Source organism: Podarcis pityusensis (genome assembly GCF_964106645.2).
Source record: "Podarcis pityusensis genome assembly, chromosome: 2".
Taxonomy (NCBI): Eukaryota; Metazoa; Chordata; class Lepidosauria; order Squamata; family Lacertidae; genus Podarcis; species Podarcis pityusensis.
In genome coordinates this window covers 106,702,905-106,715,057 of record NC_138029.1, presented here as the reverse complement: position 1 = coordinate 106,715,057, position 12,153 = coordinate 106,702,905, and the positions used below count along the sequence as shown (strand labels likewise).

At 49.5% G+C, this 12,153-nt stretch overlaps 1 protein-coding gene across 3 annotated transcripts in view; it reads left to right on the top strand.

Moving 5' to 3' along the window:
* The window catches only part of LOC308471543 (laminin subunit beta-1-like), a 68,994-nt gene that overhangs the window by 26,376 nt on the left and 30,465 nt on the right, over window positions 1–12,153 (top strand). For all 3 annotated transcript variants that reach the window (XM_080995591.1, XM_080995589.1, XM_080995590.1), the window contains exons 9-17: window positions 2,055–2,175; window positions 3,080–3,268; window positions 4,465–4,644; window positions 6,296–6,408; window positions 6,750–6,829; window positions 8,211–8,367; window positions 9,124–9,276; window positions 10,268–10,426; window positions 11,597–11,718. In XM_080995591.1, the coding sequence (XP_080851717.1) occupies window positions 2,055–2,175; window positions 3,080–3,268; window positions 4,465–4,644; window positions 6,296–6,408; window positions 6,750–6,829; window positions 8,211–8,367; window positions 9,124–9,276; window positions 10,268–10,426; window positions 11,597–11,718 (1,274 nt within the window). The remainder of the gene's footprint in view (window positions 1–2,054; window positions 2,176–3,079; window positions 3,269–4,464; window positions 4,645–6,295; window positions 6,409–6,749; window positions 6,830–8,210; window positions 8,368–9,123; window positions 9,277–10,267; window positions 10,427–11,596; window positions 11,719–12,153) is intronic.

Below are 12,153 nucleotides of genomic sequence, written 5' to 3'. Positions count from 1 at the left end.
ACCCTGAAATAGTGCTTCAGGTTAAGAACTTTGCTTCAGGATGAGAACAGAAATCGTCCTCCGGCGGCATGGCGGTAGCGGGAGGCCCCATTAGCTAAAGTGGTGCTTCAGGTTAAGAACAGTTTCAAGTTAAGAACAGACCTCCAGAACGAATTCAGTACTTAACCCAAGGTACCATTGTAACATGCTTCATAGTGGGAGAAATTGCTTGCAAAAATTTGCACATTGGGCAAAATGCACACTAAAAACGAATTTTCATGAGGACTTCTTCCTGTAAAAAAAAACAACCCAATAACAACAAACGGATGTGGAAATGTAGAGAACTGAATTGAAGGTTAGAAAAAACTGAAATTGACAGATTCATCTATATCATCTACTACCTGGCAGGTAGTAGAGAGGCTACAACCTTGGTGGTTCTGCTTACTGTATCTATCGGGAGAATGTGACACACAGACTCCCAATTGTGTGTAGAGAACATGTGTTACTGTACCAAAAGCACAATTTCTGTCAACTGGAAGTGTAGATTCTCTTGTTGGAATCCATTTTACATTTTGAGAAAACCTCATTCTTAAGCTTGCAGAGCCGGTGTGGCTGGGTTCTGGGATGGAAAGAGAAGGCATATACAGAGGGAAATTTCCAGCCCAGTGGAAATTCCAACTAGACACATTTTTTTAATGGTCTAAGTAATTCTCAAACCTTATTCAGGGTTATTTGTTCTCCACAAACATCAGACCTAGAAACCTAGGGTTGTATTCGGTGAAGTCATGCTCTTAAGGCAAGGACTTCTGCCAGTGCAATGAGACTTCCTCTTCCATGCTTGCCCCCTGCACTCCTTCCCCATATGCTCTGGAGGGCTGGTGGGGGGCGGGAACTTAGAACAGATATGTTGGGGGCGGGGAGGCACGGGGGGGGGACGACACAGAAAGAGGAGAGGGAGAGGAAGTCCCTTTGTGCAGGCAGAAGTCATTGTCCTAACAGGAGAATAAGAATAAGAATAAGGATTTATTATTTGTACCCCGCCCATCTGGTCAAGTTTCCCCAGCCACTCTGGGCAGCTTCCACAGGTGGCGCTGTGGGTTAAACCACAGAGTCTAGGACTTGCCATTCAGAAGGTCGGCGGTTTGAATCCCCGTGATGGGGTGAGCTCCCGTTGCTCAGTCCCTTCTCCTGCCAACCTAGCCGTTCGAAAGCACATCAAAGTGCAAGTAGATAAATAGGTACCGCTCTGGTGGGAAGGTAAACGGCGTTTCCGTGCGCTGCTCTGGTTTGCCAGAAGCAGCTTAGTCATGCTGGCCACATGACCCGGAAGCTGTACGCCGGCTCCCTCGGCCAATAAAGCGAGATGAGCGCCACAACCCCAGAGTCGGTCACAACTGAACCTAACGGTCAGGGGTCCCTTTACCTTTACCCCGCCCATCTGGCTGGGTTTCCCCAGCCACTCTGGGCGGCTTCCAACAAAGATTAAAAATACATTAAAATGTCACACATTAAAAACTTCCCTGAACAGGGCTGCCTTCAGATGTCTTCTAAATGTCAGGTAGTTGTTTTATCTCTTTGACATCTGGTGGGAAGGCGTTCCACAGGGCGGGTGCCACTACCGAGAAGGCCCTCTGCCTGGTTCCCTGTAGCTTTGCTTCTCACAGTGAGGGAACCGCCAGAAGGCCCTCAGCGCTGGACCTCAGTGTCCAGGCAGAACAATGGGGAGGGGGAAACGTTGCTTCAGGTATACTGGGACGAGGCCGTTTAGGGCTTTAAAGGTCAACACCAACACTTGGCTGGGTGCAACCCTCGCTCTTAAAACAAATCAAGCTGCTTGTATTCTTCAAGGGTTATTAGAACCTGTTACAGGATTGTGTTCACATAGCTTCTGACTATATGGCCATCAGCCACGCTTTGACGTCTTGGGCTCCGAGTCACTTGGGGCCTACTCAGCAGCACCCAGGCACAAGAGGTCCTTCGTATAAATATCTCCATGCTGAGCGGCACTCTGCTTTCATTTCCCTGGGCTGTGCCAAGGCTCTGGATGCCCCTCTCACCAGTCTCCTCTGCCCCAGATCCACGGACGATGCGTGTGCAAGCACCACACCAAGGGCCTCAACTGCGAGCTCTGCAAGGACTTCTTCCAGGAGTTGCCATGGAGACCAGCTGAGGCCCACAACCCACACGCCTGCAAAGGTGAGTGTGTTGTTGCGCGTGCCAGTAGGTGTGGGGAATTGGGTGGCGAAGCAGTGGGAGTCAACGGAAGGAGATCTTTCCCTGGGGGAGGGGGGCTGGCATGTTTGGGAATGGCAGCATCCCCTGGCTTTGGGCAGATAGGTAGCAGAGGCTTGGAAAAACTAATCAACTATGGGAGGGCTATGAAACATTCACGATTCCATTTATTTACAAGTGGAAGAAATTCTCAGAAGTGTATGTGGAGGCCTGGACAGGCTACCGAACAAGAGTTCCTTGTCCTCTGTCTTCTGTTTCTAAGGCTTCTGTATGCAGGCATTGGTGGTTCCTTAGTCTGGCCTAACATTTTTAAGAAACAATGTTGTGCAGGCTCTTACAGAAGAACTTAAGAAGAGTTCTGCTGGGTCAGTCCTATGGCCTGTGTAGTCCCGCATGCTGTTCTCACAGTGGCCAACCAGGAAGCCTGCAGCAGCAGCAGCCACAAATAGCAAACACATGGGGCAGGTGAGAGCCTCAGCAATAGCAGCATTGGTGGCCTAGCCCACGGGTTTGTGATCCTGTTACATGGATGCAATTCAGGTCACAGGAAAGGAGGAGCGAGCGGAATAATAAGAAGAAGAAGAAGAAGAAGAGTTTGGATTTGATATCCCGCCTTTCACTCCCTTTAAGGAGTCTCAAAGCGGCTAACATTCTCCTTTCCCTTCCTCCCCCACAACAAACACTCTGTGAGGTGAGTGGGGCTGAGAGACTTCACAGAAGTGTGACTAGCCCAAGGTCACCCAGCAGCTGCATGTGGAGGAGCGGAGACGCGAACCTGGATCCCCAGATTACAAGACTACCGCTCTTAACCACTACACCACACAGGAGTTTGCGGCACCCTTTAACTTTGCCCCTGGCTTCTCCACAGAGTGCAACTGCAACGAGCACTCCCACAAGTGCCACTTCGACATGGCCGTGTACCTGGCCACGGGCAACACCAGCGGCGGGGTCTGCGACGAGTGCGAACACAACACCATGGGCCGCCACTGCCAGCTCTGCAAGCCCTTCTACTACCGCAACCCTCTGGCTGACATCCGTGCCAGCACGGCATGTATCCGTGAGTGTCCTTCTATCGTCCCAGCCACTGTCTTTTTATTATGAGGATAATGAATCGTGATGTGAATCGCCTTGTGCAGGGTTTACTGTGGGGAGACAGCATACAGATAAACGGTGGCTGTGATCTCCAGATCTATTTGTGGTATTGATTTTTATTGTTTCACACCATTTTTGAGTGGTGTGAGATTCCGGGCATTCCAGGCGCTCACCCAGGGTTCGTGTTTCCTTTGCAATGAGGCACAGTGGAGACTGTGGTGTCTTTATGATAGATGGCTCATTTACACATATACACAACCTGAGCCCTGCGACGGAAGGGTTGACCGTGTTAAAGTCCCAAGGCGGTCTTGCTTCTCCCTTAGCCACAGCCTTGGATCGCAGCAGAAACCAGGCTTGGCTCTGTGCCGGCTGTTTCGCCATAATAAAAATTGATTGGGAGGCGTGGCTCTATCTCTAGCTTGCTGCTTTACTTCTAGGTCACATCATTCAATTCTCCACTCTGGCCTTTTGCTTTTATAAGCAGTAGACAGTTGAGAGAGGAAGGCCCATCCATTTGACCTCTGGCACAGAGCTACTTTTTTTGTTCCATTAGCAAAGTGGGCCATTACCAGTCTGGCCTGGCTATTCCGACAATTGAATCTGTGCTGGATCCAGGAATTAGAAGCGGGGCTCAGGCATACAGCCTAATCCCCCCCCAAAAAAACCCACTTATAACAGTACGTAATTGAGAACATTGGCAGACTTTTGCCTGTCAAATTTCAGCGGTGCCCTCTTTCTCTTGATGAAATATTTTCACAATGGAAGAAACCTATATATGAAACAAGTAACAAAAGGAACACATATTATGAAATACTCCACAACTAACAGACTGTGCTGAACCTGCTAGCATAAAAAAAAAATGAAAAAAAGCAAATGCAAAAGTTTTTTAAGCCACGTATCTGTTTAGTCCTGCTGGCCACATGACCCGGAAAGCTGTCTGTGGACAAACGCCGGCTCCCTCGGCCTGAAAGCGAGATGAGCAACCCCATAGTCGCCTTTGACTGGACTTAACCGTCCTGGGGTCCTTTACCTTTACCTTTACCTCTTCTTGTTTCTCCTTAATGAAACTTGTGTGATTGGAAGGGAACATAAAGGCAGAGTCCCTTTTAGTGTAAGTTGTAAAGGGGACCTGAACAGTATCCAATTTCTTTTGTCCCACAGCATGTGACTGCGACCCAGTGGGCTCCTTGGATGGTGGCGTTTGTGACAGTCATACAGATGTGATGCTGGGCATGATCGCTGGGCAGTGCCGCTGCAAAGAGAATGTCAAAGGCGTGCGTTGCGACAGCTGCAAAGAGGCCTTTTATGGACTGAGCCGCAATGACCCTCTTGGGTGCCAGCGTTAGTATCGGTGACTGTGTCTGGGGTCACCAGACTTTGTGGGGGCAGGTGTGGAATCAAGTTGTGCCAGCATGGATATAGGGTGTGGGGGGGGGGAGGGCTTGATATCTGGGTTGTTCCAGAGGCAGCGGCCGGTGCAAAATGCGGCAGCTAGGTTGCTTGTGGTGGCCAAACACCCCCAGCATTTAACCCCTTGCTAGTGGGATTTGCCCTGGCAACAATCTGGGGATAGGCCAAGTTCAAGGTGTTGTCATTAATGTATAAGGCCCTATGCAGCTCAGAACCAGACTACTTGAAACACACCCAGTATATTTGTGTGTTCTGTGGGAGGGTGTCTCCTGCCACTGGCGGAGGAAGAGGAGTGCGCAGCTGCCCCCCTGCCCACACTGGGTGCCACGCCCCCAGGATGTGCGCCACGCCCCTTGACACACGCCAGCCCCGCCCCCCCCAGTGCCGGAGCATGAAGCTCCGCCACTGTCTCCTGCAAGTTCCAAAGGTCTCAGAAGTCTACTTCACAGTAACTTGGAGCAGGGGTTTTAGGGGGGCTGCCCCTGATCTGTGGAACAACATTTCTCACAAAATATAACAGGGACCCACTCTCCGCACTTTCCATAAATAAATGAAGATGTTTTTTGTTTCAGCCAGATGGATGGGGTTTTGCCATGAGAGTCTATTCATATTAAAAAGGGACGTGGGCGGCGCTGTGGTCTAAACCACTGAGCCTCTTGGGCTTGCTGATCAGAAGGTCGGCAATTCAAAACTGTGTGATGGGGTGAGCTCCTGTTGCTCTGCCCCAGCTCCTGCCAACCTAGCAGCTCGAAAGCACGCCAGTGCAAGTAGATAAATAGGTACCGATGTGGTGGGGAGGTAAATGGCGTTTCTGTGCGCTCTGGCTTCCGTCACTGTGTCCTGTTGCGCCAGAAGCGGTTTAGTCATGCTGGCCACATGACCTGGAAAGCTGTCTGTGGCCAAACGCCAGCTCCTTCGGCCTGAAAGTGAGATGAGTGCCACAACCCCATAGTCGCCTTTGACTGGATTTAACCATCCAGGGGTCCTTTACCTTTTACCTTTATTCATTTTCTTATCATTTTGTTTTAAATGAATTGGCTGTTTTAAAAATAATTTATTGCACATTGCCTTGAAATGATTGCATAGAGGACGATGGATAAATTATTATTCTTATGAACAACAGTAGTAACACTTCTACCACAATTTGGATTTTTTTCTGTTCGGCTTCAGGCACCAACATGTCTGGAATCTGAATGGCACTTCCATTTCATTGCTTCGTACAGTTTCCAGCCTTTCCCAAGCCCCCTACTTCTTGCTCTCCTATAACCAGTGTTTTGTGAGTTCTAGCCATCTGTCCCGCAGCCGAGACAATGGGATTAAAAATTCTAAATTATTCAAAAAGTTGTTCCTTTTGGCTCAAAGCAATACAACCTGTGCATTCAGGAGACACATCTGATTTGATTTAATGTATTCTGCTTGCAGAATCTGGGTGTTTGCAGTTGCGGGGGGGGGGGAATGGGTGGGGTAGAATTCTGCCTCGAACTCTGGAGCCCTGCTGAGCTGGGCCAGGAGATGGCTTAGCCTTGTGCCTGGCATAGCCGGATGTAAACCCATGGAAAGTGCTAGTTATGTGTGTTCTCAGCCTGCAGGTGTGACCCTCGTGGGATTATCCCAGGTAGCCTTCCCTGCGACCACATCAGTGGCGACTGCTACTGCAAGCGATTTGTCGCCGGGAGATACTGCAACCAATGTTTGGTGAGTGGGTGCTGCGGAACCGTTAAAAGGCGTGATGCGGATACTCCAGGCCTGAATATGCTTTAGAGAGCCAGTGTGGTGTAGTGGTTAAGAGCGGTGGACTCGTAATCTGGTGAACCGGGTTCGATTCCCCGCTCCTCCACCTGCAGCTGCTGGGTGACCTTGGGCTAGTCACACTTCTCTGAAGTCTCTCGCCCCACTCACCTCACAGAGTGTTTGTTGTGGGGGAGGAAGGGAAAGGAGATTGTGAGCCGCTTTGAGACTCCTTAGGGGTAGTGATAAAGCGGGATATCAAATCCAAACTCTTCTTCTTCTTTAGTTGAGGTCTTTTTCCTCCACAGCCTGAATACTGGGGTTTGAGCAATGATATGGCTGGCTGCCGGAGCTGTGCTTGTGATTTTGGAGGTGCCTACAGCAACAGGTTGGAATGGAAGGGACATGGGGTGGGCTGGGGGAGGGGAGGGGAGGGGAGGGAGGGAACAGCGCTCCGTGGCTGGCAAGGGGAGGGAAGAGTGCAGGGGTGGCCAACTTCTAAATTCTCAGGGGCCGCTCAGGTGTCCAGGGAATGGAATTAGCGCTCCAATTGGAGAACAGCCTTTACCAAAGGTGTCATGGGCTTTGAAGACACTCGAACTCAGGACACAAGGGAGAAACGTGCTAAGAGAAAGGCACGCTTGGCAAACCCACACCGTGATCAACTCCCGCCCGGAACCAATGTCCCCACTGTGGAAGGACGTGTGGATCCAGAATTGGTCTCCACAGTCACTTACGGACTCATTGTTTATGGAAGACAATCTTACTCGGCTACGAGTGATTGCCAAAGAAAAAAGAAGAAGAGCGTTCAAGCTCTGTACTACATCTGGCACCATCTCTCACTTCGCAGCACTGTACGGAAGCATGGAAAATAAGTAAAAAGGTTGCTTTTGCAGTGAAGGTCATGCAAGCATATTTTAACCTTCTTAACTGCAGCTTGTTTTAATTGTAAGTGATTCTGTGAGGCCCCATCTGAGCAGTACATTTAAAGCAGTATCATATCACTTTAAACACTCATGCCTTCCCCCACAGCCAACAACTCTGGTTTGTTTCTATTATTATTATTATTATTATTATTATTATTATTATTATTATGCTGCAAGATCTTAGGTGATCTGTATTCCCCTCAGAGAGCCACAATTCCTAGAGTTCCCTCCTTGGAAGAGGGATGAATTGTGAAACTACTCTGAGAATTGTAGCTGCGCGAGAGGAAAATAGGGGGTCTCTTAAAACTTCTCAACACCCTTGACAAACTACCGTTCCCTGGATTCTATGGAGGAAGCTTTGACTTTTAAAAAAATGGCACAAGACTGCTTTAAATGGGTAGTGCAGAGTTCTGATTGTAAAAAAAGCAGAACTTGCTATACTTGCACATTGCTGCACATGGTGGCTTTTTTTGGGTCTAGGACAGTGGTAGGGAAACTCCATCCCGCAGGCCTAATTAGACCCACCTGGCCTCCCCGTTTTGACTGCCATGTGGTTTGGCCCAAAACCATACCCAGCTCTCCATTACCTGAGGCCAAGCACTGGACAGGTAAACACATGGGGTCAAATGGATAAGGAAGAATTCGGAGCACACTCTTTAAGTGCCCTCCCGATTCTTTCTTTCCAGCTGCGGGTTAAAGCGAATCAAGAGACTGTTTACTTGAGTGTGCAACCTCCCTCTCTCTTTTGCACCCCTTTTGCCGAACCTACTCCAACGGCAGGGCTCAAATATTCTGCCATTGTTCTCATTCTCTGTCTGGCTGTCTGTCTCTCTCTCTCTCCAGGTGTTCCATGGATGATGGCCAATGCCCCTGTCGGCCCCATCTTATCGGGCGTCAGTGTGATGAAGTGCAGCCAGGGTTTTTCTGCATGCCCCTGGACTATTATATGTATGAAGCAGAGCATGCCACAGGACTTGCACCAACCCATCAGGGCCTGCCGGTGAGTGCACTGGGACAGAGGAAGGGAAAGGGGAGCGTGAGATCCCGGGACATAGAGCGAGGGGGGCTGTGTCTGGAAAACTGCTAGTGAATGCGGGTTACTTGTCCATTTCTTGCATTTCTTGTGGGTGTTGTCCAAGAGACCTTGTTGTCTCTGGGGCACACACACCTTCATGGGGACTGAAAAGTTCCCAGCCCAACTTACTGGCCTAAATCAGAACCTTGCATACACTGACCCACTTGCATGCCGCAAATTCATTCATGAATTCAGAATGTTTTGTATGTGGAAGCACATGAGCATGTAAGGCACATCACCACAGAGGTATCTGCAGGTAAGGAGAAAATTCATTAAAACTGTCCTGGTGGCTCAGCCAGTCAATCATGGGCTGGCAGGATGGAAGGCAAGGAGGGCCAATGATAGGTGGAACCAGAGCCAATGGCAGGCAGAGCCAACTAATTCTAGTTTCGTCCCCATTCTCCTCCCTGCTGACTTCTAGAAGGACAACACTTTTAAGTAAAAAGCCAAGCAAGTGTGGACCGAATGAGACTGGTGGGGCAACTCCCCAGTTGCCCATATGGGACAACCTCCATTGGCCAAACCATACAATATAGGGTAGTTCCATGGGCTCCCTCTTTGCCTTGGCAGCCTCAGTGAGCCTTTCAAAGCCCCTTGGTTGCTGTATGGCTGAGGATGGAAACGGTTAGCAGGAGCAACCAATGGTGTTGGAAATAAAAAAAATTCCTCGCTTTGTTGTAGGGTGCCTTGCGGCCCGAGGCCCCTGTGGACTGTGTGGAATATTACAACGGGGTCCAGAACGGGCGCAAAGTGAGGCTGCGACGCCAGCACAGCACGATCAGACTCTTGCAGCAGCGAGCGGCGCTCCGAAGAGCCAGGCAACTTCAGCAGAAGGTGACTGAAATAGGGTGGGAGAGAGAGGATGCTGGGGGAAACCAGGGAAGGAAGTCCAGGGTGGTCAAGGGTGGTTTGGACCAGAGCTCCAGGCCGCTCAGTAGAGGTGTTGTTGGTCCATAAAGCTGAGCTGAGGAGCAGCCACTTGGGTCTTCTTGGTCAACTATGTTAATTCTTTGCCTTGCACTTAGCCAGAAGGTAAAAGATACACTTGAATAGACACTATGCACTTAGTCATTGCAATCTGTTAAGGGCATCCTCCATGAGCTGTGCGTGTCCGTAATTTTATGCAAGCAGAATTCAGGTGCTTTGCTGTTGGTCAGGAATGTCCTGCAGCGACTTAAGTGGTGTCGTGTGGGAGGACTTCAAAAACCACGATGATTCTGCTCACAGCTCAGCTTCCCAAAAGCACCCAACCTGCCTCTAGAAGTGTCAGATGGAGTGTCAGTTCCATGCGGGGACTAACTGAGCAGGCGGTAAGGGCCGGGAGTCAGTTTAACAACCCCCTCGGGCCTTATCTGGCCTGTGGGCCGTAGTTTGCTAACTCCTGACCAAATGACTGCAGTTAGCAGTCCAGGAAGTTCGCAGGACGAAAAGAAGATGGAAAAGAGAGAGAGCGGCAGCATGCCTTGACCTTTTACCAGGTCTGGAAAAGTCACACACACCCACTAGTCACATTCAAGGAAGGATGCTCCAGGCCAGGAGGAACAGGAAGTTTCAACTGGCTGGACCAAACATTCCCTTGCATGTCCACTCTAGGAAAACAAGGAATGTTGTATTTGACTGCTCCCAGTGGATTCCAACCCACAGGAGGTGATACCAGGTTCAATCCCCAACATCTCCTTGTAGGGCTGGGAGAGACCCCTGGCTGAAACCCTAGAGAGCCACTGTCCATAGGCAATACACATCTAGATGGAGTAATGGTCTGACTCAGTTTAATGCAGCACCCTATGTCCCTGCGGCTTTGCTGATGTAATGTTTCCCCCCGCAGCCTGATGTGGAAGTCATTCAACGTGAGCATACAGGTCACATGATTACATGGACCGGCCCCGGCTTTGCACGCGTGAGGGATGGGGCTGGTTTATCCTTCCATATCGACAACATTCCCTACCCCATGGAATATGACATCCTGTTGCGCTATGAGCCTGAGGTGCGTGGAAGGAACTGGAGTGGGCGTGGCGGGTGCTTGTTGTTGTGGGGAGAAGTTCTGGCATTTTCCTGAATGCTTGCATTATTGGAACATAAATTGATTGCTGTGAGGGGGGGGGGACTGTAGCTGGGAGAACGAGAATATTTTCATGATGCTTATCATAATAATGCTTAATTTTTACATAATAACGAAGTTCTCAGAGCACTTCGCATAAAATTAGCTTGATAACACCCTTGCAAGGTAGGCCATCCCCCATATTACAGACAGACGGATGAGACTATGGGATAGATTTGAAGCAGGGACTTGCCAAGTTATAACTCACACCCTTTCTGGAGCTGGAGAGTGGTTAAATAGCAGTAGAAAGGAGGATTTGCCCCAGTCTAATCTATGCCCATCAACTGGGGATTCGATCCATATTACACATTGTGGAAAGAGTGCGACCATTCATATGCTGTTGGATTCCAATCCCCATCAGCCACAGTCCATATAGCCATGTCAGGAGTCCAGTTCCTGGCTTGATAACACCGTGAGCGTAGTTAATTAAAAAGGATGCTTTATTGTCAAAACAAACAGATAGTTCTTCAGTTGGCAGTAACCCTTCCCTGGGAGATGGCTGCAAAACTTCCCTGGGAGATGGCTCATTCATGACAAGGCAAGAGTCAGGAACAAGTTCCCCACCTTTGGCACAGGGATGGAGGTGTCACTGGTAGGGCAAGGGATAAGAGCTGGCGGGTTTTCGGGGGAGAAATGGTCCTTAAGCAAGTTTTTCCTCTAGCCCATGGGTAGGCAAACTAAGGGATCCGGCCCAATTGCCTTCTAAATCCAGCCCGCAGAGGGTCCGGGAATCAGCATGTTTTTACATGAGTAGAATGTGTGCTTTTATTTTAAATGCATCTCTGGGTTATTTGTGGGGCATAGGAATTCGTTCATTTATTTTTTCAAAATATAGTCTGGCCCCCCCACAAGGTGTGAGGGACAGTGGACTGGCCCCCTGCTGAAAAAGTTTGCTGACCCCTGCTCTAGCCTTATAGTGAATATCCACTGCTAGGGTTTTTTTTGCCATATTACGTTTTGCAGCAAGGCTATCTCTGAGGCTGTCCACCTGGTGGGCCTGGTGGGGATTGTATTCTCTGGGACGGCTGCTTTAAACCTGCTGTGTCTCCTTCTCAGTCCACAGAGGATTGGGAAGCTGTCGTCAGCGTCAGCTCGCGGGCGTTACCCATGAGCCCTCGCTGCGGCAACGTGCTGCCCTCGGAGCAGATGTATCGGGAGAGCCTGCCCCATAGTTCCAGGTAAGAATGAGAGGAGGAGGGGGAGGAGAAGCAGCCCCACTGGGCACAGTGTGCGGAGGGAGCTTCCTTGACTCAAGAGAGACCCACAGCATGTCAGTGAGAAGTTTTATTGGATATCAAGTCCTCATGGATTATGTCCTCTTTTTTAAAAAAAAATCAATTCCAAATTGTTTACCACACTGGAGTCTGCTATTGCTGATTTTTATTACATGTCTCGAGTCACTAATAACCACTTCAGGTTCTTGGGTTAAAAAATAATGTGTGGCTGACAGCCTAAAATGGGTTTGGCCAATTACTGTATTCTCTGCAGTCACTTTGTTCCCAGAACAGGAGCCAGGAGCCAGAAGTGTATTTTGCTTTGCAGCTTGCTTGGCCTTTTCCCTGAAAATGTAACATGAGGGGCTAGATAAAATTGCATATGCAGGTGTGTGTATG